Genomic DNA, 26783 nt, shown 5'->3' with positions numbered 1-26783 from the left:
TTATATTTAAGTGGTTGTCCACTAGGACTCCAAGATCCTCTCATAGTCACTACTGTTGAGCCAGGTATTACCTATTCTATACTTGCAGCGGAAGCTTCCCCAACATGAAGTCCAGAATTCTAGAGATTTTCAAAAGGTACGTGCACAATAGGTGATGAGGGGTGGGTAAGGGGAGATGGGGGGGTGGGGCTCAGCAGAATGGGAAGCAGGCCCAGGTCCTGTGAGGTCCCTTAGGGGTGGGAAGCAGAACATGGGGTGTCTCTGGGTGAGGGAGGCCTTGGGAGACCCAGAGCAGGCAGGGCTGGGCATTCTGGTCCCCTATCCCTGAAGCACTTCATGCTCTGCTTAATGAATGCTTAAGGGAGAGCACAGGTGGGTATCATTAAGCAAGGAGATCATGCAGTTGCCTCACGTAACAACGGTCATAATTTACTACCATAATGGGCAGGCTCCATTATGGTTGGGAGCCGAGGACTCCTATAAATGAAATAAATTATTGAGAAGTAATATATTCTTCTTTATTGATAATATTATCTGCATAATATTATTATTCTATGGAACATTATATCAGTAATAATATTAATGTAATTAATATTTACATTAATTATGGCCTACTTTTTAAAATGTTCTATTTCTTGATGTGACCCCAACTCTTTTGTAATATGGTTCCCAGCATAAACTTCAAAAACTTATGCCCTCACCCCAACCAAGGTTTTGTTATCTCTGCTGTAAATCTGCTAAACCTGAATTATTAAGTACAAGACTAGATCTTAATTCCAACAAAATAAGTAATAATAAACAAGCCTGTTCATTTTCAATATTTAAACTGATCTCTGTCCATCACTTCACCTTTTGGTCCAAACAGGATCCCATAGCATGGTTTGTGGCAATATGGCCGTCCATCATGCTAGAAGGGGGGAAAAAAACAGAAGATGAATACATTAATGTAAGACATAAGATCAGCCTCTTTCTGTTAACAATTTTCTATGCGTTGTTAACTATTGAACAAAATCAATAGTTTTGTTCCCATCATTATTTCAAATCACTTTATACTTCAAAGCACATTAAGTATAAATCACCTAGTTTATATAAAGACCTACTCTAGAGAAGGTACCCAAAATAAAACAACCTCCTTAGCCTCTGGTAACTATCATACTAAAATATTGACACTTTTTGTTTCAAGACAATTGCAACATAAGATTGCTGCCTGGGTTCTAGCATTCAAAGGAATAAAACTACAAGCCTTTGACCTAATTAAAAGCCATGTTCATTAATAGCAAGTGGTACAAGCATATTTTGTATCCAAAATCTCACTGATAAACAATGCAGAACAGTGATCTAACACCTCTCTGTACCTAGAGGGAACATGTAGTCTTCATTGCTTATTCTTTTGGCATGTAGTTGTCTTGCAGTAGCAAAAGGATGCTGTTGATTTTTTAACAGAATCACATAGACTTGGAAAAGTCTTCAGAAGTCATCTGATTTAAACCTGGTGCAGGAAATGCTAAATAAGTTTGAAACAGGTTAGGCAGGGATATGATTGCATTAAAAATTATTACAGAAAATTTTTGTGAGAAAAGTGACAAAAATGAGAAGAGACAGGTACAGGGACATGGTGCTAGAAACCAAAATCTCTGTATGTATAGGTCTATGCTGGCTTTGTGGGGGTGTGTGAAGGGGGGGGAGGGAGAGAAAGAGAGAGAAATAAAATATATGTAAAAATGTATAAACTGTAAAAAGAACAGCTCCAAACATTTTGGGCATTGGACGCTGACAAAATCCACCTCCCGCCTGTTCTGACCCAGCTTTAGAAAGTAATGAGAAACCACTTACTCGCAAGTAAACAAACCCCTTTTATTAAACCAGGCAGGAACAATCTTTGTTCACGCTGGGTAGACAAAACCAAAACAAGCAGTCCCAAACGAAAGTCTTTTTCCCTTTGAAACAGGGCAGGAACCATTTCTGTTCACATGAGAACTACAGATAACTAGTCTTTCAATGATTAACCAAGCAGAAACAGTCCCTGTTCACACCAGCTGAGGCAAATTCACTACCTATTAATTCCCAGCAGGGAGACTCAGTTGGCACTCAAATACAGAGCAAGTAGTCCCAACAAACCTGGGTTTTGGCAAAGGAATCTGACTTGATTGATGTATCCTGGAAAACGAATGGTTGTCTGAGACAACAGGCCATTCCCAAACCCCTACTATTTATTTCCCAGCCAGGGAGGAGATGGGTAGCATCTACTTCTTTCCCCTGAGAGCTGGCTTATTGCCTTCTGTTGCTCTCCTCTCCTCTCTATGCATCTGGATCAGGCCACATCTGTTCCTCCCCGATTCAGTTCAGGCCCCAAAGACAGCTGCCTCTCCACCTGGACTCGGACAAATGGCCATGGCTCTGCCTCTGCCTCTGCTTTTGCTTCCTCATCAGAGCCTTCCAAAAGTTCTGAAGTTGACCCAGGCTCCCCCTCCTCATCTGACTGTGCTGCTAGCTCTACTGGCAGCCAACGGACCACAACATCATCAAGCTAATTTCCATAGTGGCAATGCAGCCATTTGTTCTAAGAATTTCTATATCCATAATACAACACATTAGAACTATAAAAAAGTGAAGCCTCCTTTGATTACTTGATTCTCAGTGAATAGCTAGGCATATCCAAGTAGATTACATGGCTTGCCCCCACTGTCTTCTCAGATTTTTTAACTTGTAAGTTGAATGTACAACCTTAGAATTTCCTGGTAATCTCCATTCCAAAAAGTAACCAGATATGATTACTGTAAGTTTTTATGATCAGCCCAGATCAACCAGGTACATCACTTGGTTTCTAAAAACAGTAACATATAGTAGATTTTTCAAACAAAAAACATACACCTCCAAAATATCAGTAAGAAAATGTAGAAATCAGACAACATATATACATTATACTGTTATAGATACACCTGTTTATAAATGAATCAAATGCAGAGTGTATCAGAATATTTGGAAGTTAGTGTCCAAAAGACATTTAGTAGGGACAAAAGGATACAGTAAGGAGGAAATAGTTGATTATCAATTAAAATATAAAGAATAATTAATTATAATCAATATGTGGTTTATTTTGTGATGTCAAATATTAATGTGAAATCATGCCAAAACTTGTTTTTCTTCCAGAACTTGTTTCATGTCATCTAGGAGCAAAATATGCAAAAGGCCTGCCAATTCAGTTCCAAAAACACCAGAAGATAAAACCTGAATCCAACTTAATAGATTCCTACCTCAGCATGGCCTCCAGGAATAAGAGTCTTCTTGCAACGCTCACAGCGTAGACAGGGACGGTGCCAATCCTTGCCCAATGAAGTCACCTTCTCAGCTACAATACAGAAGAAAATCCATGTAGTTTAACTTTTTTTATAGGCGTAAATCAATATGCTCACTTGGAGTCAAGGCAGTTGTATATTGTTAAAAATAAGAATCGTGATACTTCATCCTTGTCCTCAACATTGATTTCAACACCTTCAGAGAGTATTACATTCTGAAGTGAATATAGTTTTAAACTGTATTTAAAACTCAACAATATGGGATAGACAGAATCACCACCAGGTGGATTTGTAACTGGCTGACAAACCATACTCAACAAGTAGTCCATAATGGTACTACATCTACATGGAGGGAGGTAAGTAGTGCAGTACCACCAGATTTTGTCTTAGGCCCAGTACTCTTCAATATCTTCATAAATGACTTAGATGAGGGAATAGAAGGGGAACTCATCAAATTTGCAGATGATACTAAGCTGCCAGGAATAGCCAACACCTCAGAAGAAAAGCTCAGGATCCAAAAAGATCTTGATAGACTTGAACAATAGGCCCTATCCAATAACATGAAATTTAATGTGGAGAAAAGCAAAGTTTTAGGCAGGAAAAGCCAAAGATACAAGTACAGATTAGGCAAGACCTGACCCAAAAACAGTAACTGTGAGAGGGACTTTAGAGTCCTAGTGGACGATCACTTAAATATGAGCCAGCAGTGCGGCAACAGCCAAAAAAGCTAATACAATCCTTGGTTGTATAAACAGAGGCATAGAATCAAAATCACGTGAAGTATTATAAAATCATATCAGGAATAATGCATTCAGTTTTGACCACCACATTATAAAAAATATGTTGAGATTTTGGAAAAAATGCAGAGTAGAGCAACTAAGATTATTAAAGGCCTGGAAAAAATGAAGAATGGTTGCAAGAATTGGGTATGGCTAGTCTAGACAAAAGAAGGACTAGAGATGATATGGCCACAGTATTCCAGTATTTGAGGAGCTGCCACAAAGAGGGGGTCAACCTATTTTCCAAAGCACCAAAAGGTAAGACAAGAAACAATGGATGGGAACTAATTAAGAAGAAAAGCAACTTGGAATTAAGGAGAAACTTCCAACATGAGAACAATTAACCAGTGGAACAGCATTCCTTCAGAAGTTGAAGGTACTCCATCACTGGAGGCTTTTAAGAAGAGACTGGACAGACATGTCTGAAATGATATAGGGTCTGCTGCTTGAGCGGGGGATTGGACTAGAAGACCTCCAAGGTCCCTTCCAGCTCTATTCTGATTGATAGGTTATGTTTGTATCTTCCCATCAGAAGATCTATAATTAGGAAGCTGCCACCAAGAATATTAAGCTTTGAAAGAGAGCCTAAAACAGCATGAAAAAGTTTGGTATAAAACTGAACTTTGGATTATGCTTGCTAGCCAAATGTACTGAAAGTTGCTATTAGTGGCTCTTGGTCCGATTCCCCATCCTGTCTGGCCCCTGACTTTTGCATCCATCATTCCTTCTCTGTACTGACATTGGAACTTTTGGTGATGCCACCTTGTTCTTTGTCTTTTATCATTGATTATGTAAGAGATGACTATAGAAGGGAGCATTACAGAAGGAGAGCAGCTGTGAAGTACCACATTAAGGCATCAGTTTCCAGAAATGGCGGGGGGAGAGGGGGGGAGACAATGCAGTACAGTTGAAAACTGGTAAGAAACAGAGAGAGAATTTGGATACCACTCCCTAGAACCTCCCAGTGTATATCCATTAGAATAGCAAGGATTAAACAGAACAATAGGGTTGGATGAAACCTTGGAAGTCTTCTAGTCCAACTACTGGTCAAGCAGGAGTCCTTATACTATTTTGGACAAATGGTTGACAGTATCTTCTTAAAAACCTCCAGTGATGGAGCACCCACAAAATCTGGAGGTAAGCCATTACAACTGATTAATTGTTCTGTCAGGAAATTACTCCTTAATTCTAGGTTGAATCTCTCTTAGATAAGCTTTCATCTGTTACTTCTTGTCCTGCCCTCAGATGCTTTGGAGAATAGGTAAATACCCTCTTCTCTATGGTAGACCTCAAGTACTGGTAGTCTGCTATTGTATCATCCCTAATAGTATCACTCTTCATTAGACTAAACATGCCTAGTTCCCTCAATTGTTCCTCATATGATATAGCCTCCAGATTCCTTATCATTTTTGTTGCTCTTCTCTGCGCTCATTAGGGTCCCAGCATCTTTTTTGTATCATGGTGACAATTGGACACAGTATTTCAAGGGTGATCTCACCAGTGCAGAATAAAGTAGCATTATTATTTCACATAATCTTGAACCTATCCCTCTCCTGATGCAGCCTACGATTGTATTAGCTGTTTTGGCAACTGCACCATATTGCTGGCTCATTCTTAAATGGTGGTCTACTAGGACAGGGCTTTTCAATCGGTGGTACATGTATCACCACTGGTACGTTAGCACCTGGCTGGTGGTACGCGAGCCCTAGCCAAGTGTAGCGGAGGAGAGAACCAGCTAAAGCAGCGCCGCACAGACCCGGAGGAGATCAGCTGGAACTGTGCAGCTTGCAGAAGCCCCAGGATCGGCATACGTGGTGACATGGTAATTGGAGTTTCCGGCGTACCCAGAAGAGAGGAGGAGGATGGCAGAGAGATGTATAAAAGGGGCAGAGCAAGAAGAGAAGAGGCTTTTCTTACCAAAGCAGTGACGAAAGACAGAGTTAGCAGCCTGCTTTTGGAGGAAGGGCGAGCGAGCAAGCGGCCTGTTTTCGGAGAAAGGGTGAGTGGTGTGTTTTCGGGGGAAGGGTGAGTGAGTGAGCGGTGTGTTTTCGGAGGAAGGGTGAGTTAGCAAGTGGCGTGTTTAGCAAGTAGCGTGTTTTCGGGGGAAAGGTGAGTTAGTGAGCGGCATGTTTAGCAAGCAGTGTGTTTTTGCGCAAAGGGTGCATGAGTGAGTGGCCAGCTTAGTGAGCGAGTGGTGTGCTTTGGGGGGAAGGGCGCATGAGTGAGTGGCATGTTTAGCAAGCAGCGTGTTTTTTGGGGAAGGGCGCATGAGCAAGCGGTATGTTTAGCGAGCGTCATATTTTTGGGGGAAAGGCGCGTGAGCGAGCGGCATGTTTAACAAGCGACCTGTTTTGGGGGGAAGGGTGAGCAAGTGAGCTGGGCAGGAGCCCAGGATTGGCACATGCAGCTACAGCTGATCAGTGCTTCTGCTGAGCCCTCCAGAAATGCTGATCAGCTGGAGCCCAGCTTTCTGGGAGAAGTGTATGACAAAGGGAGGTAAGGCTTTCTGGGAGAAGTGTGTGTGAGAGATGGAAAGGCTTTCTGGGAGAAGTGTGTGGGACAGACAGAGAAAAGGCTTTCTGGGAGAAGTGTGTGAGAGAGAGACAAAGGAAAGGCTTTCTGGGAGAAGTATGTGTTGTGTGAGAGAGGCAGAGGAAAGGCTTTCTGGGAGAAGTGTGTGAGAGAGACAGGAAAGGCTTTCTGGGAGATATGTGTGAGAGATAGGAAAGGCTTTCTGGGAGAAGTGTGTGAGAGAGGCAGGGGAAAGGCTTTCTGGGAGAATGTGTGAGAGACAGGAAAGGCTTTCTGGAAGATATGTGTAAGAGAGTCAGGAAAGGCTTTCTGGGAGAAGTGGGTGAGAGAGACAGGAAAGGCTTTCTGGGAGAATGTGTGTGTGAGAGAGAGAGAGACTGAAGGGCTTTTGCGAGCAAAGGGTGAAAGAAAAAAGGAAAAAAGTGAGGGGGGGAAGGGAAAAAGAAAAGGCATTGACTTCCATCTTTCTCTGTTGCAGTAGCAGGAAGCATTAACATTGAACCTCAACTTTTTACTTTTCCATAATATTATAAACTAGCCATTTCTATAACAACAAATGAATCTAATAGTAAAACCCAAAATCCTTCCCCTCTACTGGGTGGTACTTGAATATTGTCATGTCCTAAAAGTACTACAATCTCTGAAAAGCCCTGTACTAGTACACCTAGATCCTTCTCACAGTTGCTATTGTTGAGCCAGGTATCACTTATACTATACCTGTGCATTTGGTTCTTCTTGCGTATGCATAGGATCTCACTTTTCTCATCACTGAATTACATGTTTTTGATAAGCCTGTCAGGATCTTTTTGAATCTTGAGTCTGTCTTCCAAAGTGTTAGCTATTCCTCCCATATTGGTATTGTCTGCAAATTTGATGAGTTCTCCTTATATCCCCTCATTAAACCATTTAGGAAGATGTTGAACAGCACTGGGCCGAAAACAGAACCTTGAGGTATTACATTGCACGCTTCCCTCCATGTACATGTAATTCCATTGAGGACTACATTCTGAGTACAATTGGTCAACTAGTTACAAATCTATCTGGTGATGGTACTGTCTATTCCACATTGTTCTATCTTACGAAGAAGTAGGCTGTGGTCTATTTTGTCAAATGCCTTACTGAAGTCTAAATCAACCATGTCCACAGCATTTCTCTAATCCACTAGTTTAGTCACTTAATCAAAGAAGACAATAAAGCTTGTGTGGCATAATCTGTTTTTGACAAACCTATGCTGGCTTCTAGTAATTGTCTTGTATGTTTCTAGAAACTCACAAACGTGCTGCTTGATTATCTTTTCCAGGATTTTCCCGCTTATTGATGTCAGGCTGGTCTGTAATTTCCTGGATCCACTTTTTTTTTTTTTTTTTTTGCTTTTTGTAGACTGGAAGCACATCAGCTGTTTTACAATCCTCTTTCCCCAGTGCTTCGGAAGCTTTGAAAGATTTTATTCAGTAGTTCTGAGATCATGTTTGCCAGTTCCTTAAGAACCGTGGTTTAGTCTGGCAAGACGCTGTCTATTGTTTTAAGCAAATACAAAATTGAACTTTGTCTGAGTTGTTTCACATCGTATCTGGGCTTAGCCTGACTTTAATCCTTGGGTATGTATAACAGTATTATAACAGACAGCATCTTGCCAGACTAAACTCTTACTTCTCTGAGCCTAAAAGACATAAACCAGAAGATTCTAGGGAGTGGCTATCTGACCACTTTCTTTTTCCTAACCATTTCCAAGCCATATTGCTTGTCTCTCCCCCTCCCTTGTGCTTCCTCCTTCATGGGAAACTGCCATTTCACTGTAGTCCTTCACATCTGCTTCTGCTCTGTGGCCATCATTCCCCACAGATTGGTATAGTATGTTCTCTCAGTGAGATTAGCTAAACTTTTAGCCAATGAACAGTTCATTGGTCAATCTTCTATCATCAAGCTTGCTTGGCTCATTCTCAAAGAAGCTTCATTGTAGCTTTTGGAACTTAGCAGTAGAGCTCAGAAGCAAGTAATATGCTTGCTCAGCAATGAAGTGCAGTATGAGAATGAATGTACTGCATCTGGAATATAAGTGGGTTGTATCTCATAATGCTTAACTTAGAAATAAACCTGCCTTGTGCTAGTATTTTTACTACTTCGATTCTGCAAGTAGATAGCCATCAACTTTGTAGCTTTTTTCCAAAAGATTGTCCAAACAATTTCATATTAGAAAGAAGTGGAAAAAAGGCTGGCAATTAACAGGCCCACCTTATCAGACACAGCAGTCTTTGATTTCCATTGGGCACCAACAAGCTTTGGCCATGGAAACCCTGGCTATTGGGAATGTGGGCAAACTGACAGCCCTTGGCATGATCAACTGACAATAGGAGGCGGTTTCATTCCCAGTAGGACCAGAGACACATCTGACCTGAACTCAGGGCACCCAGCTATGCATCTACCCAGGAGCACCCAATACCCAAATATGGAGAACCAAACAGCAGCACCCCAACAAACATACGCAAAACAATCTGTCAAGAGGGAGTGCAGCTTCGATTTATCCATCTACATTATTCATTTCCTTCCTGTTTTTCTTTCCTCAATCTTTTTCTTAATCAATAATAATCAAGAGGTTATCAATCACAGCACAAATTGTGATTTTTTTACCCCTTATAGTATCAATAGATATCTCTCTTCAGAGATGAATAATAAAATTAATAATGCTTGACTGATTACCTCCAAAAATTTCTTGGATCTTCCCTATTAGGCACATCTTCTCAGAGCTGATTTATTTTACTATTATTACTGTTATATTATTGTATATTACTGTTTATTAATCAATAGTCTTTTCCTGGTCCACTCTGAATTGCTTCACTAAACTTGTGTCACCCTGGAATCTATATAATTTCAGCAGCTAAAACTGCCTAAATCCATTTTTTTCATTTGCTAATTTCTTCCTCCTCCAAATCCCAAAATCTCCATCTGAATTAAGTCTTCTTTTTCTTCCAGCACATCATCCCCTTTTCAAGTTCCCTTCCTAATGAGAATGTCACTATGTGAATGTAATTGCCTGTCTCCTTTTCCCATGCCGGTTCCCCAGCTTATGCTTATCAAAGGACAAGAACAGTATGCATATCCAGGAGTCCATGTGACACAACAGCAGACTGCATTCTATTTTCTGCATTTTGTTACAATCTACTTGCATTACATGCTTATTATGTGAGTTTCTGCTTGCTATATTGCTTCAAGAAAGCAGTCAGAATTTATTAGATTTGATTGATTAGTCCTTCAGCAGCCACAACAGCAACCACCTATACATCAATCATTCAAAGATGTTTATCTTCCTTTTCTCATAAACTTCTCATTGAAAAAGTCTCAACTGATTAATTTTAGGATGGGAAAAATGCAGTGCATGTACAGCAAAAGAAACTCCTGAGATATTTTTTTGTTACCAAGAGTAAAACTTTACTGACATATCCATATAGGCACAGAAGAAGCAAAGCCAGTTCTAAGGTTTTGGCATGAAGCACAGCATAGTAAAAATCCCTTTTCCTCCCCCTGGGCTACCCAGTGTCCACTGTCCACCAATCCAGGTTAAACATTTTATTTTGGGAAAACAGTCTGCACTTTTCTAAAGCATCTGATCTTGGGGTTATGAGAATTTCTCAGGCTGTAAACAGCTCACATAAATTCTTTTTTTCCCTCCCAGCTTCCCACACATTCCAATCATACCCAATCTCACTCCCTTAGCTTCTTGTCAAGTTGTGAGCAGAAAGAAATGCCTTGCAAATCAACCCTGACAGCATGAAACACACAGTTCTAAAAATTATGATTTGTGGTTTCCTTTGCTGAAATTCCAGCCCCAGCTATTCATATGAAGAGCTTTCTGTATTCAAAATGGGTTAGTGCTATCCAAACACACAGTTCTAAAAATTATGATTTGTGATTTCCTTTGCTGAAATTCCAGCCCCAGCTATTCATATGAAGAGCTTTCTGTATTCAGCATATAGCTAGCTGTGGTTATTTGGATAGCACTAACCCATTCTGGTGTCCAATAAGGGGCAAACAAGATTTAGAACAGCATGATTTTATATCAGATCTGGGACAGGCTGGGATAGGATGGCATTAGAGCAGTGGTTCTCAACCTTTTTAATGCCGTGACCCCCAACTGGTCGTAAGTCGAGGACTACTCAACCGGTCGTAAGTCGAGGACTACTCAACTGGTGCAGCACCGTTTGCAGAATGGGACTTTTGGCGGGCTCAGCAGGGCAGAGACAGCCTGGACAATTCCTATTGGCTTTGAAAGCCAATAGAATTAGACTCTATTCAAGAGAGTCTATTCTATTGGCTTTCAAAAGCCAATAGAATAAAAGGGAGTAGCACAGCTAAGAAAAAGGGGGAAAAATGGCAGACTGCATTGTTTGGTGACCCCCGTGAAATGGTCGTTCGACCCCAAATGGGGTCCCGACCCACAGGTTGAGAACCACTGCATTAGAGCAAAGTAAGTGTGAATGTGGCTGGAATGTTATATTGCTATGATACATCTCAGAGAACAGTAATGATCTCATATGTATAAAAAAAAACCAATACTTTGTATTTTCCACAATAAAATTAGGATAATTTCCTTTTAAAAAATCTACTATTTCCAAATGAAGTGTGCTTCTTTCACAGAGCTGCAAGATCCATTGTACTTGTGAGATAAATATAGTTCAGGTCCAATGCAAACAGGAGATCTTCAGAAAACTCACCAAAATAGACTTTCTTGGAGCAGTGTGGACAGACATTGGGCTCTCCAGTGAACGTAGTAATGCTTGAGGCTGAAACAGGTAAGAATGCATTTAATTACCCACACACACACACACACATGCACAAGCAAAATTCTGATGGCAAGAGCTGCATTAAATGGACATTAGTTCTCTTTGGGAATATACTCTGAACCTGATAATTGATGCCCTGAATCCACCCTACATCTTTTGTGGAAAAGAAAAAAAAAGCAGAATTACCACTGTACTGAGAAGAAACAAAATAGGAATATCACATAAGAGTTAAGTGGCCATATTAATTATTTAATATTCTAAGCAAGATTTCTATCACCTATGCATTATAGATCATAGTCCCGTACTATTCAGATCCTAATTAATAAATATTCTTAAGCCGGACTGCTTAATTAAGATTTAAAATATCTTAATTAAGCAGTCTGGCTTAAGAATGTTGTGTTGTACTTTAAAATCAATTAGTTTGGTACCACGAAAAATGAATTTCTTCACCTTTATAAATTATCCAAATTGAAACTACATGCATAATTAATTTTTTTGCATATTCCATTCTATATTTTTATTTTTGTATAACATATTCTGGTTTGCTAATTCAGAAGTACCTGACTTGCAGGCTGTAGCCTATCTACTGATTTTTTTAAAATAAATGTTTTATTAATTTTCTATTTTCACAAGCAAGTGCTCAATAGACAACAGGATGACTGAGTCCATTAGTAATTCAGTGATACATATAAGTTTTTCCAACTAAGTGCAATGTTACACCTGCCAATACATCCTCTCTTCTTCTGGTAATAACATTTTTTCCGCATTAAGCAAATACAATTCTTTTATTGTTAATAAACATACAAGTGCATATCAACATTTGTTACATTTTTCTAATAATATCAATATCAGTTTAAAATATCTTTCCTAGCCAAAGCATATCTTAATTGCATTTGCATTCAATTTCCACTTATTTAATCCATATCCATATTCAAAGTATCCCAATCATTTATAATTTCAAAACAAGTTATATTTGGGCAACCAAAATATTCTTAACATATTCTTATTTTCCTTCTCATACCAAGATATAATATTCTAATTACAAATCCTAACTATCTAGCTATAATAATATTTCTATTTCTAACAATCTATTCTTAACCATATTCAAACTTCTAATCAATAATGTAGCATCCCCTCTAATAGGTCAAAGCTTTTGTTTCCTTCAATCTTACTCTATATTTCTTTCTTTGCCAATTAGCTTTCCAAGTCAGTGCATTGGATCATCAAATAATTCTTCCTCTATTTTTATATATATTATTTGGAACAAAAGAAACAATTCAGTTAAAATATTTTTGGAAGAGTTAGCCCGTTTAAACCGCCTCCCTCTTTCTCTGGTTCCCCACAGTTCTATTAATGGCTTTATCTTCCATTCCATCAGCTCTCCTTCCTTGTCATCCAGTATGTTCTGAAACCTTAATTTATAAAATGTCTTTTCCGTTTCCAGTATTATCATTATATCTTCTGAGTTTTCATTTATCTGAATCTGGTTGTTTGTTTCCTCTTTTGGATCCTCAATATTTGTGTCATCATTCTCTAGTTTTCCTTCTATTTTCTGAGTTGCTGGTTCCTTCTCTGTAGTTGTCTTCTGACTGTGTAGATTTGAATTAAAAATTGTTCTTTTATCTCCTTTGTGTTATTAGTAACCTGCTCACAAGCTAAAATAATTGTTTTTTGTATTAATTTCAACATGGAGAGAATTTCTTTCTGTGTTTCGTCAGTATTTTCTTGGTGACATAGCAAGTTAAGGCTGCAAATGTTAAAGATGACGTTTTATTATTTACTGCTATGAATCATCCATTTTATTTTATTTTATTTTTATAAATAGCCTTTATAGATTTATCCAACTGACTGTCCATTCCTGAATCTCCCCTAAGCAGATATAAGTAAAGTTCAAATTTCTCTGTCCAGTAAAAAAATATGTCTTTTCTGTCCAGGGAGAAAGAAGAATCATTGAGGGTTGTTTAACAATCAAGATTTGTTATCCAAAGTGTTCCATGTATTTCTTCTACAAAAAAAAAATAAAAATAAATCCACAATGTAGTTCTGAGAGTCAGTATTTATATTCAGAGTTCAGACAGGCCAAATTTAAAATGTTTATCATCTCTGCCACATAGATAAGCAACCCCCAAGCCTGCTCCCTTTTTCTCTACTGTAATTCTCAGTAACAAAATACTGGTAGTTCCAAGGCCAGCCAAAGTCTTATCTAGTTCTGGGCTTCAAGCCAGATTTCCTTTAGGTGTAAATAAGTTGTAGTGCCGTGATTCCCCACTAGATGTCATCAACACCACTTTTCAGGTTTTAGCTCCAAAACTTATATGATAACTTTCCAAGTCTTTTTCTTTAAAATAATAATTGATTAAACCTCATACTGTAGGTCTACCTTTACATCTGACCAATACATAATTAATATATATTATTAATAACAATATCTCCAAATCACAAGACATTGGCTTTATTTTTATTCTTCCCCTCTGCAGTTTGAATATAAAGTATAAAAGACTAAAAAGAGATTTTTGTAGACATCCCAGCCTTTGAACTACCCAAGGAACTGAAACAGCAAGGTTTCACTGTCAGGCAAACTTCCACGCCAGCCGCTTTTCTTTCCTCTCACTTCACCTCTTTTTAACCTCACACCTCATCTTCTGTAAGGGAAGGCAAAAGGCTCACTCACCCTCTTGTGAAAGATGGCATCCATGTTTATTCCAGGGAGGGGGCAGGAAGGAAAATCGAGACCTGCTAGGTTGGGCCTGCCTGGGCCTGGGGACAGGGAGCTGTGTGCGGGGATGCTTCTCATAGCTGAGGAGAGAAAAGGTCCTCACAGAGAAAATGTGGGGAGAACCTTTATGTCCCATGGGGCTCGGCCTAGGAGGGATCTATTCCCTCTCCCTGGAGAGAAAGGCAATGCGATAGGGAGTGGGGCTGAGGGGAGGACCAGTCGAGGTGAGAGGGCAGCGGGGAGAGGGGGGAGGGGGGAGCCAGACGATGCTTGACAGAGCTCCGAGGGAAGGAACTGGACCTCCCTTGCAGGGCCGGAGGTGCCTGTCAAGCTGGAGGAGGTAGCGGGAGCCTGACGATATTGTGAGAGACCACTACCAATTAGAGATCCCGACTCAGCACACCCCCTTATGAGCTTCCATAAGCCTGTGGCTGTCTTGGGTCATTTCCTGTGCTGGCGTTTCCAAGGACCTAGAGAAACTGCAGCTAAGCTCCTTCGGGGTTAGGCCTTGGGGGCTTTCACTTCAGTGTTGGCCCTTGAAGGTACGGATCTTAGGATGAGCCGAGGTGGCGCAGCAGTTAGAGTGCAGTACTGCAGGCCACTTTAGCTGACTGTGTTCAGCAGGTCAGCGGTTCAAATCTCACCGGCTCAAGGTTGACTCAGCCTTCCATCCTTCCGGGGTAGGTAAAATGAGGACCCAGATTGTTGGGGGCAATGTAAAATATATATATACATTGCTTACTGGTGTACACCGCTTAGAGAGTGCTTGCACTTAAAGCGGTATATAAGTCTCATAAATAAATAAATACATGGGCTCTTCCCGGAAGAGCAGAGTCTGGGAGCCTGCAGTTTGTAGGAAAAGGGCTGGAAAGTAGTGGTTCTGGGCCACTCATGACCGAGACTCCCGAACACCCGCTTGGGATTTAGTAGCTATGACAGCTGACATTCCTGCACTCCTGTGGCATTTCAGAGAGTCAGGCCAGGATGAGATTTCTCTAGGAGGAAACAGAACTACAGTTAACTACAGCTTTGGAAGAAGGACTAAATGCAACAGGGGCAAATTGTCTGTGGGAATAAAGTGGTTGGGAGAATCCAAGAACATGGTGGTGAATGGCCAGAAAAATAGAAGCAGGTTATCTAATGACTACCATCAAAATCAGTCCAAATTACAGCATTCTGGAAAGAAAAATCCAAAGACTGGCAAAAATGGAGTTGAGAGACGGTCCAGCAGATGTATTTATATGTTAATGTGCTAGGATGATCTCAAGTTACCATTAACAAATTTTGTTAATTTTTAAAAGGCTGTATTTGCCAAGTATATTTTATTATGTGTTTCCTACCGGCACCATCGGCTTTCTGACCTAGCCAATCAAGCCACGCACTGGCTGTGGTGCTCTGGTGCCTCATGGTTCCTCCTAGAGGAGGCAGACAGTGCCAGAGGGGACCCCACTCGCACCGTACTGCCAGCAGGGCCTTTTCAAAAACAAACAAGGATAGGAAGGGCAACAATAGGAAAAGAATGTAACTCTGGAAAATCCATTGAAAAAAGGTGCCAGAACTGTGTTCCGGGGTGTTCTATGACAAAAAATGCCCTGTATGTTGCTGTAAGGTTGCTTGGTAGTGCTTGTCGACTTCCATTGTCCACAGCCAGTCTTTCCTCCAGCGGTTTGGAGGGCTTCCTCGGATCAAACAGGGGCTGCCACCACCACCCCGCGATCAATGATAGTCCCTTCCTTGCTTGCCACCTCTTCGGGGCGGCTTTCACCCCTTTCCAGGGTTTCCCAGTGGAGAGAAACCAGACATGAAAGACGGAATCCGTCTTCCTGCGTCTGCATCGCAGCAAGGTCTCAAGCGGAAGCCCGAAATTCTTGTAGCAATTTTTCTGGTTCCTTGCATTTTAGTGGACATCATCTACACATTTTAAAAAATATATTCCTTAGTGTACACTTTGGTTTGTAACAGAAAGTTGGAAAATTTAGATCTGTCCCCAATTCCAGACTGTTTATTATATTCTGAAACACATTCAGTTCTGACTAAGGGCATATCTGGATTTATTATTTAAGTTGTTCCTGCCCTATAGTCAAGCTGACTTGACTCAAAGCCGATTTAATAAAATGCTGTTCAGACATAGACACTGTCTTTGGTGCTCTCTGAGCTTGGTTGTTTTCTTGGAGATGTTTCATTACCAAACTAGATAATGTCATCAGCACTCAGCAAGAAAATAACCAAGCTCAAAGAGCACCAAGGATCCCATAGTTCAACCTTCAGCTACAAATATTCTCTTCTATTAAGACACTTGTAAGGAACCCTTGCAGGGGAGAGCTGAGGAGTTTGTTCAGTTTCTGTCGGACAAAATCGCTCAGATTCAGAGAGACCTGGACTCCGACTGGGCAGTGCCAGCCGAGTTGCCGGGGGCTGGTCTTAGTCATGTTATCTGGAGCGAGTTTGAGCCTGTGACCCCGATGAAGTGGACAAGGCCGTGAGGGCAATGAATGCCGCCACCTGTTTATTGGACCCGTGCCCCTCCTGGCTGGTTTCTGCCAGTAGGGAGGTGACACGTGGCTGGCTCCAGGCGATAATCAACGCCTCCTTGATGGAGGGGTCTTTCCCGCAACCTTTAAAGGAAGCGGTGGTGAGGCCCCTCCTCAAGAAGCCTTCCCTGGACCCAGCTGTTTTGAAGAACTTTCGTCCTGTCTCCAATCTCTCCTTTGTGGGGAAGGTTGTAGAGAAGGTGGTGGCGTCCCAACTCTTGCGATCCTTGGATGAAACTAATTATCTGGACCCTTTTCAATCTGGTTTCAGGCCCGGCTACAGCACTGAGACTGATTTGGTCGCACTGACCGATGACCTCTGGCGAGCCCGGGATAGGGGTCATTCCTCTATCCTGGTGCTTCTTGACCTCTCAGCGGCTTTCGATACCATCGACCATGGTATCCTTCTGCGTCGTCTCGGAGAGGTGAGGGTGGGCGGCACCGTATTGCGGTGGTTCTCCTCCTACCTCTCTGACAGGTCGCAGTCGGTGTTGGCGGGCGGACAGAGATCGACCCCTAGGCGCCTCGATTATGGGGTGCCTCAGGGCTCTGTCCTGTCCCCCCTCCTTTTTAACATCTACATGAAACCGCTGGGTGAGATCATTCGGCGACACGGGGTGAGGTATCATCAGTATGCGGATGATACCCAATTGTATATCTCCACCCCGTATCCTTTCAGTGAAGCAGTCGACGTGATGTGCCGGTGCTTGGAAAATGTGAGGGTCTGGATGGGGGTGAACAGGTTTAGACTCAACCCTGACAAGACCGAGTGGCTCTGGGTCTTGCCTCCCAAAGGTCAACTGGATGGTCCACCTTTAGTCCTGGGGGGGGCAAATTTACCTCCCTCAGTGCAGGCACGCAACTTGGGTGTCCTCCTGGACTCACAGCTAAATTTGGAACAACATCTATCGGCTGTGGCCAGGGGGACCGTTGCACAGGTTCGCCTAGTGCACCAGTTGCGGCCTTATTTGGACCGGGAGGCTTTACTCACAATCACTCATGCCCTTGTCACCTCAAGACTGGATTACTGTAATGCGCTCTACATGGGGCTACCCTTGAAGGGCGTTCGGAGGCTGCAGTTGGTTCAGAATGCAGCCGCGAGAGCGATTGTGGGCGCACCAAGGTACGCCCACGTGTCACCTATCCTCTGCGAGCTGCACTGGCTTCCTGTGGGTCTCCGGACGCAATTCAAGGTGTTGGTTATCACCTTCAAAGCCCTTCATGGCATAGGGCCAGGTTACTTACAGGAACGCATTCTGCCGCACAGCTCCCAGAGACCGGTGAGGTCCCATAGATTGGGCCTCCTTCAGGTCCCGTTGGCCAGACAATGTCTGGCGGGCCCTCGGGGAAGGGCCTTTTCTGTGGTGGCTCCGACCTGGTGGAATCAACTTCCCCCCGAGGTTCGAACTACTCCCACCCTGCCGGCCTTTAAGAAAGCCGTTAAAACTCTCCGGTTCCGGCAGGCCTGGGGCTGATGTCCTCGGCGGGCCGGGATATGATCGGACTCGCGGTATGACTGGATTATTTTATTTTATTGTTTTATGACTGTTTTTAATTTTGTACGCCGCCCTGAGTCCTTTGGGATTGGGCGGCATATAAATATTTGTAAATAAATGAAATAAATAAATATTCAATCTGGACAGTAAGCTAACTCTGTCAACCCACGGAAGAGTTTGCTGTTGCTATGTCTTCCTAAGTTTCTTTGCTAGGAAAGCAACTGCAATTCACTTTCTGTTCTATGGTGCGGTCTTATACAGTTTTTGTTTGCATATACTTTTGTTTTGGTACAGTTTTATATGTATAAATATATACTACATATATAGAGAGTTAAACTGAATTTTATATAAACAGTCGAAGTATCAAAATGAATGTTCATGCAAACACAAAAGTAAAAAAAAAAATACCCAAGAAAATTACCCAGGAAATTTCTCCTTAGTTCCAGGTTGCTTCTCTCCTTGGTCAGTTTCCAACCGTTTTTTCTCGTCCTTTCATTTGGTGCTTTGATGAACAACCTTGTGGCAGCCCCTCAGATACTGGAATACTGATATCATGTCTCCCCTATTTCTTCTTTTCCTTAGACTAGCCAGACCCAAATCTCCTAGCCGTTCTTCGTATGTTTTAGTCTCCAGGCCCCTGATCATCTTAGTTGCTCTTCTTTGAATTTTTTCCAAACTCTCAACATCTTTTTTGTGGTATTGTGCCCAAAATTGGCTGCAGTATTCTAGGTGTGGTCTTAACTAGGGCTTTATAAACTGGTAATAGCACTTCTCGTGATCTTGATTCTATGCCTCTGTTTATACAACCCAACATTTTGTTAGGCTTTTTTGGTTGCTGTTGCACATTGCTGGCTCATAGTCAAGTGATCGTCCACTAGGACTCCAAGGTCCCTCTCACAGTTACTGTTTTTGAGCCAGGTCTCGCCCAATCTGTATTTGTGAATTTGGTTTTTCCTGCCTAAGTATAAGACTTGCTTTTCTCCACATTGAAACTCATTTTGTTGGACAGAGCCCATTGTTCAAATTGGTCAAGATCTTTTTGGATCCTTTGTTTGTCTTCTGGGGTGTTGAGTACTCCTGCTAGTTTGGTGTTCTCTTCTATTTTCTCATCTAAGTCATTGATGAAGATATTGAAGAGTACTGGGCCTAAGATGGAATCTTGTGGTACCCCACTGCTTACTTCTCTCCCTGTGGATGTAGTGTTGTTTGCGTCTAGTTGTTTGCAGATGTGTTTTTTGATAATCTTTTCTAGGATTTTCCCAGGTATTGATGTTAAACTGTTTGGTCTATAGTTTCCTGGGTCCATTTTTTCCTTTCTTGAAGATGGGGACCACATCATCCCTTTTCCAATCCTCTAGTACAGTGATGGCGAAACTTTTAGAGACCAAGTGCCCAGAAACTGGCCCCGCCTCTGCTCCACCCCCTGCCCCGTCCCCACTCTGCCCCCCATCCCCCGCCCCGCCTGCCCACAGGACCACTCACTGCCTCCAGGGCCCGCCGCAGATCGCCCAGCAGCGTTATGGTGGCCACACCCTCTGTCTGCCCCCTGCAGCATCAACTGCATGATGGGGTGTGTGGGCAGAGTCTTGTCTACGCTACCTGGCTGCCATGTCCTTGGCTGTGCTGCTCCATGTGGGCCACGCTCAGAGGCAACTCTCCTTCAGCGGGGCTTCTGGAGAGGAGGAGGTCACGGGAGAAGGCAAGGCTGGGGCAATGGCATTCGTGCCCACAGAGGGGGCTCCGAGTGCCGCCTCTGGCACCCGTGCCTACCACCACTGCTCTAGTACTTCCCCGGTGCTCCAGGATTTATGGAGGATGTGATGCAATGCTTCTGAGATAACCTCTGTCAGCTCTTTCAGAACTCTGGGATGTAGCCTGTCGAGTCCCGGTGATTTATATTCATCAAGGTTGGATAGATGCTCCTTTACCATTTTCTTGCTTATTTTAAATTTGTCCTTTTTTCTTTTAGTTTGTGAATTCTTTGTGCAGCCATGCTGCTTTCTTCTTGGATTTCTTGTTTTTCTTTCTCAGTGGTATTGTGCTGGTATGGGCTTTCGTGATCATATTTTTCAGGTTTTCCCACACTTCCTGGGTTGTTTTCCCCTTTAGGATTTTCATCCATGGGATTTTTCCTAGGTTCTATCTTAGTTTGTTAAAGTCGGCTCTTTTGAAATTTGGGACCTCGGTTGGATTCTTTTCTACTGTTGGTGTTTGCATTATATTAAATTCTAGTATGACGTGGTCACTTTCATCCAGGGTTCCAGTAATTTCGATTCCCTCTATCACTTCTTCTCTGTTTGTAAGGATTAAGTCCAGTATAGCTTTACATCTAGTTCCCTCCTCCACCTTTTGAGTGACAAAGTTGTTGGCTAGGTTGGTTAGGAATCTGTTTGATCTCCCGCTCACTGCAGAGTTTGTCTCCCAGTTGATATCTGGGTAGTTGAAGTCTCCCATTACTACTGTGGTGTGCTTCCTGCATGCATTTGTTAGTTGGTTGGCAAAGAGTTCGTCTATTTCATCTGGTTGGTTGGGCGGTCTGTAATAAACACCTATGGCAATGTCACTTTTGCTTTCTCCATATACTTTCTGGGGAGATTTTGTCTTGGGTCATGTGCATTTCTGCAGATATGTAGTGTTCTCTTACATATAGTGCAACTCCCCCTCCCTTTTTATAGACTTCTTTCTTTTGAACAATTTGTATCCATCCATCTGTCCATTCCATTCATGGGTTTCATCCCACCAGGTTTCTGTAATGCCAACTATGTCATACCCTCCCTCATGTACTATTGCTTCTAATTCACCCTGTTTGTTCCCCGAGCTTTGAGTGTTTGTGTATAAGCATTTAAGATTTTTATGCCTTTCCATGGGGGTGTTTCCTCTGTCTCCTGGATGTTGTTTGAGTTCTTCTTTTTTTTAATCTCTACATTGTTTGATTTGCTTTCTTGGAATTTGTGATTGGTTTTGGGTTCCAGAGTTTTTAGAGGTTGGTCGCCCTCCCCCCCTCAGTTTTAGTTTAAAGACCTCTTGATGAGTTGGGTCAGTCTTTTTCCAAGTATATTTTTGCCTGTTTTTGTTGAATGTAGCCCATCCCTTGCCAATAGTTCTTTGTGTAGGAAGTGCAGTCTATGATCCAGGAAACCAAGTTTTCTTGGTGACACCAACCCTTTAGCCAATGGTTTATTTTTAAAATTCTTTTTTCCCTCAGTGGGTGTTGGCCTTTTGTTGGGAGAACTGAAGAGAACACTATTTGTGCACCTAGCTTCTTGACTTCATTGCCTAGATGTTTGTAGTCCCTCACTATTGTACTCAGGTTGTTTGTTGTATCGTTCATCCCAATGTGGAGGAGGAGGAAGGGATAGTAGTCTGTGGGCCTAATTATTTTGGTTAGTTTCACAGCCATATCTTTGATTTTTGCTCCAGGGAGACAGCATACCTCCCTGGATTGTATGTCTGGTCTGCAGATGGATGGTTCTGTTCCTTTGAGAATGGAGTCTCCTATTACCAATGCTCTCCTTTCTTTTTTTGGGAGGGGGTGCAGTCTAGGGTGTTTTTCTGTTTATCTCAGGTGTGTTGGTTAATGTGGCTTTTTTGGGATGTTTGGAGTGAGTTTTTTAGGGTTATTTGAGGTGACCTTTTTAGGGATATTTGAAGTAGTCTTTTTGTTAGGTGTCTGCACATCTTCTTTGAGAGTGGGGTTGTGGGTCTCCATGTTTCCGTCTAAGGGAAGGAATTGATTGGTCAATTCTAGTGGGGCTGTTTCTGGTTGAGAAGGATTGGGCAAAGGGGATTTGTTTGTTGCATACTGTTTTTTTCATTGGGAGTTGCATTTATCATTACTGGGTAGAATTTCCGTGATTAAGATGAATATTTTACCAAAGATGCTCTTCCTGTTTCAAACATTATCAATACTTGCAACTGATACTCTATTTAAACAATGGCAGAGGAATATCTCTAAGTTTATATGGCAGGGGAAGAAACCGAGAATTAGATATAAATTATTACAAGATGCTAAGGAAAGAGGGGGTTTGGGTTTACCTAATTTGAAATTGTACTTTAATGCTTGTTGTTTGGTTTCGCTAAAACAGTGGTTCTCAACCTTTCTAATGCCGTGACCCCATAATACAGTTCCCCATGTTGTGGTGACCCCCAACCACTTATACATCACCAGGTGCCAGGGGTGTGGCCAAAGAAAAGGGGAAAAAATGGCGGACAGCCTTGTTTGGCGACCCCCGTGAAATGGTCGTTCGACCCCAAATGGGGTCCCGACCCACAGGTTGAGAACCACTGCGCTAAAAGAATGTGTGAACCTTCAGCATAAGAGGTTATTGGACTTAGAAGGCCATGAATTAAGGTTGGGTTGGCATGGTTACCTGTGATATGACAAAGTTAAAGTAAATGTTGATTTTAATAATCATTTTACTAGGTGTGTCATTTTGAGAGTTTGGAATAAATATAAAACAAGGTTCTCTATGAATGTGCCACTTTGGGTCTCCCCACAAGAAGTCTTTTTTTAGAAAAGAGATGGTGATGAGGCCGAATTGGTGGACCTATGGTAAAATAATATCTTTTAATTTGGGTGAGCCTACCCTAAAATCCAAGGAGGTCATGTTTGCCATTGGTTTACATATATGCAATTGAAAGAAAGATTTAAGTTAGATAAAAAGAATCATGGGTTTAGTTTTGTTAAAAATGAATTGGAAATCCTAGTGATGAACATATTATTGCTAAAGTTTATAAAATGTTATTGAATTTAAATTTGGAAAATGAACAAGTAAAACATTGTATGACTCAGTGGGCAAGGAATTTTGGGTATAATATAATCCTTGAACAATGGGAGAATATGTGGAATAAAGGATTAAAATTTACATTAAATTATAATTTAAAAGAAAAATTTTACAAGATGATGTACTGTTTGTACTTAACACCAGACAAGTTATCAAAAATGTATAAAGGTATTTCAAATGAATGTTAGAAAGGTAAAGAGGGGTCTTTTTACCATTTATGGTGGACATGTGATAAAGCAAGAAAATATTGGAATAGGATTCATATGTTAATACAGAAAATTCTTAAAGTGAATATAGAAAGAAAACTAGAGACTTTTCTTTTGGGGCTAATGGACCTGGGAAAAAATATGTAACTTTGATGTTATATATGTTGACAGCAGCAAGACTACATTCAGAAATGGAAGACTACATCGACTCCCACAATGGAAGAATGGTTGCAAAAACTGATGGAGCTAGCAGAGATGGCTAAACTGACTGTACTGATTAAAGAAAAGAATATAAATACTTTTATTGTTACGTGGAAACTGCTTCTAGACTTTGTGCTTGAGGTAGAAAAAAAATGAAATTTTGATTTTGGGTTTTACCAGTTAGATAGACTTGATATTATCAAAATGGCTAGTTTATATTATTTTGTAAAAGTAAAAAGTTGAGGTTTAATGTTGATATTCTACTTTCCTGCACCAAAGGAAGTTGGAAGTCAATGCCTTTTTCTTTTTTTCTCCCTTACCTCACTTCTCTACTCCCTTTTCTTTTCCGTATCTTTTCCGCTATTTACTTTTGTATTTTGATTGTATCGTACATTATAAACTAATAAAAACTTTTGAAATCCCAAAGTCTCAACATCTTTTTTGTAGTATGGTTACCAAAATTGGTTGCAATATTCCAGGTGTGGTCTTACTAGGGTTTTATAAAGCAATATTAATACTTTGCATAATCTTGATTCTATGCCTCTGTTTATACAACCCTGGATTGTATTAGCTTTTTTGGCTCTGCTGCACACTACAGTCCCATATTCAAGTGATCATCCACTAGGACTCCAAGGTCCCTCTCACAGTTACTGTTTTTGAGGCAGGTCTTACCTAATCTGTACCTGTACCTTTGATTTTTCCTGCCTAAATGGAAAACTTTGCTATTTTCCACATTAAAATTCATTTTGTTGGATAGGGCCCATTGTTCAAGTTTATCAAGATCTTTTTGGATCTTGAGCTTGTCTTCTGGGGTGTTGGCTATTCCTGCCAGTTTAGTGTCATCTACAAATCTGATGAATTCCCCATATATTCCCTCATTTAAGTCATTTCTGAAGATATTGAAGAGTACTGGGCCTAAGACAGAGCTTTGTGGTACCCCACTGCTTACTTCTTCTTTAATAGCCTCTGACTCACTGTTTTTGAATCCAAAATTTTCTAGATTTTTTTGCACATCTACCAAACATGATAAAATGGCCCTTTTTATAATTCACATTTTCAATTTGAAATTTGAAATACCTTTATATTTTCCGGTGTCATATATCAATGGTACATAATTTTACAAAAAATAAGGTTATAACGTACAATTTCAGTCTTTTCAACCATATTTTTATCTGTATATTATAAACTGAAATTTTAGCTCATTTTATCATATATATATTAATTTGTTCTTCTGTTTCAAATTTCAATAAAAGTTTATACATTTTAGCAATCACATGTTCATAATTTGTATACAATTCTATTTCAAAATCAATCTAACAATGTTCAATACCTAAAATTATTTATCTACTTTAATTTTTTCCAGTAAAGAAGAAAACCATTGATAATTATGTCCCTTGGTCATCAGTTGTTCTCTTGATTCTACAAGATCCTGCTATTTTCCTCAGAATGAGAAAAGCAGCATCCCAGTGTTGCATTACAAGTATGGCCTCTTTCAGTGTACACGCAACACTGTAATAATACACAGAAAGAGAACATGAGTTGGATTGCAATATACTGTTTTACTGATTTTGTAGGTTTGAGCCTGAGGCATTTTCAGGCTTCTGCTTCACTGTTTACCTTTGCTAGGTCCTTTTGGTGCAACATTCATTTTCTTTTCTTCCATTTTGGATTCATGCTCAATAGGGCCTGGTACAAATTCTCCTTCAGAAGGAGTTTTATCATAAATATAGGATCCTGCTCCTCCAATATTTACACCTGAAAATTGAACAGGAAAAGAAACCTGATGTTAAAAGCTTCTTATGCCACAAGCTCTCAGCCATATTCACATATTTTGATGAAATCAAGTGAGGTCATGAGCAATGTTGATCACTCTTCTTTCTGTCAATGGTTCATTACATCATTTCTTTAATCTCACAGATTAAAGAAATCTCTCTTTCTCTCCCAAAACCTTACTTTTACATCTCAGGAAATTTTGCTACAACAGAAAGGCCTATGATTTTCCAGCCACACAAAATTAGACAACTTTGGCTGGTTTGAAGGAGAATTAAGTTCAGAACAAGAAGCTAAGAGAGGAAGAAAGAGTGACTGCAATTTACCAATACCAAACTAAATTGCCAGCTTACCAGGAAGGGACACATACCTTTTGGTCCAAACAGCATTGCATAACAAGGCTTGTGACAGTAAGGCTTACTGTCATGCTAAAATAGAAAAATGCCAAGAATTAGGCTACAATGATATTGAAAGTTATAATTTGCTTCAAGCAGGTGCATCAGTTCATTAATCACTAGATCAAAACCTGAAGGTCCTACATATTACACAAGGACCTCCGCATTTAGTAATTATGGATAGCATTTCAGTTCCTTGCTTTACAAATGTTATCTACTCTTTCATTCAGAGTAGGATGACTCTAGTAATATTTAAAAATAAAATGGTCATAAGTCATTTTTTTCAGTGCTATAATAACTTCAAACAGTCCCTAAACAAATAGTTGTTAAGTCAAACATGACCTGTATATTACTTAATTTTATTTACTTTTAAATATTTAATCAAGTTATGATTTAAATGGTTGAGGCACTTAAGAGAAGGGGGTCAATTTAAAATATTTAATATGTCTACATCTGGAATCTATCACTTTAAAAATGTCATTTTTCAAGAAGGACAGAAATAAAACATATTTCATTTGTTTCTAAAGCACATACTAATTTTTCATTCCATGGAACTTTCTCTTCTTTTTCTTCTCGAGATCAGCCTTACTAGTATTATGAGTACTGTATCCTACTGTATCCAAAAGAGGCACCAGGTCTAATTTTCAGGATAGGCCTTACCTCACCTCCGGCACCGACAGCCCCACCCAGCTGATCCATTTCTTCTGGGGCCAAAGTTCTGCAGCTGTATTTGGTCCTGCATTTTGCAGTCAGGCCTTTCCAGAAGGCCTAAGCTGCTGAGTACCAAGCTATGGATTCAATCCATAGTTTGGTGCTTGGCTGCTGAGGTCTTGTATAACTGAGCTATGGATTGAATCCATAGCTTGGTTCTTGGCTGCACAGGCCTTACGGAAAGCCCTGTGACTGAGAAATTCAGGCCTGGCTGCAGAAGAGGCCTCAGAAGAAGAAGTGGGCCGGCAAGGAGAGGCCCGGCTGCAAGGTAAGTGGATACGGGGTGGGTGGGGCAGCTCCACCTCCCCACCCCAGCTTGATTTTTAGGTGTGTGCCTTGCCCCCAAACTAGAGCTTATTTTTGGAATAGCATTTATATTACTATAATAAGCGCTAGGGCTTATTGTTGGTGTAGGCCTTACTTTTGGGGAAACACGGTAAGATATGGACATTATTCCTTGCAAAAAATGTTCCACTTGTACTGTCAGCTAGCTGTCACAGAAGGTAACAGTAGAACTGCCAAGAGGCTTAGAGCAGCATTTTTCTTTTTCACAGGTTTTCTTCAGATAAGAGAAGTAAGAGGACAGAG

At 40.9% G+C, this 26783-nt stretch overlaps 1 protein-coding gene across 2 annotated transcripts in view; it reads right to left on the bottom strand.

Moving 5' to 3' along the window:
• CRIP2 (cysteine rich protein 2) overlaps positions 1-26783 on the bottom strand; it is an 83340-nt gene that overhangs the window by 18586 nt on the left and 37971 nt on the right. The window contains exons 3-7 of one of the 2 annotated variants that reach the window (XM_039326152.1): positions 25460-25517; positions 24937-25074; positions 11317-11385; positions 3255-3349; positions 850-907 (exon numbers count right to left, since the gene is read on the bottom strand). In XM_039326152.1, the coding sequence (XP_039182086.1) occupies positions 850-907; positions 3255-3349; positions 11317-11385; positions 24937-25074; positions 25460-25517 (418 nt within the window). Of the gene's footprint in view, positions 1-849; positions 908-3254; positions 3350-11316; positions 11386-12605; positions 13391-24936; positions 25075-25459; positions 25518-26783 lie in introns of those variants that run through there. The other variant, XM_039326153.1, reaches the window with a different exon arrangement.

Source organism: Crotalus tigris, unplaced genomic scaffold (genome assembly GCF_016545835.1).
Source record: "Crotalus tigris isolate CLP2741 ecotype Arizona unplaced genomic scaffold, ASM1654583v1 scf7180000024339.11422700, whole genome shotgun sequence".
In the NCBI taxonomy this organism is placed as follows: domain Eukaryota; kingdom Metazoa; phylum Chordata; class Lepidosauria; order Squamata; family Viperidae; genus Crotalus; species Crotalus tigris.
The sequence above is the reverse complement of the archived record's forward strand: the minus strand, read 5'-3'. Positions and strand labels throughout refer to the sequence as shown.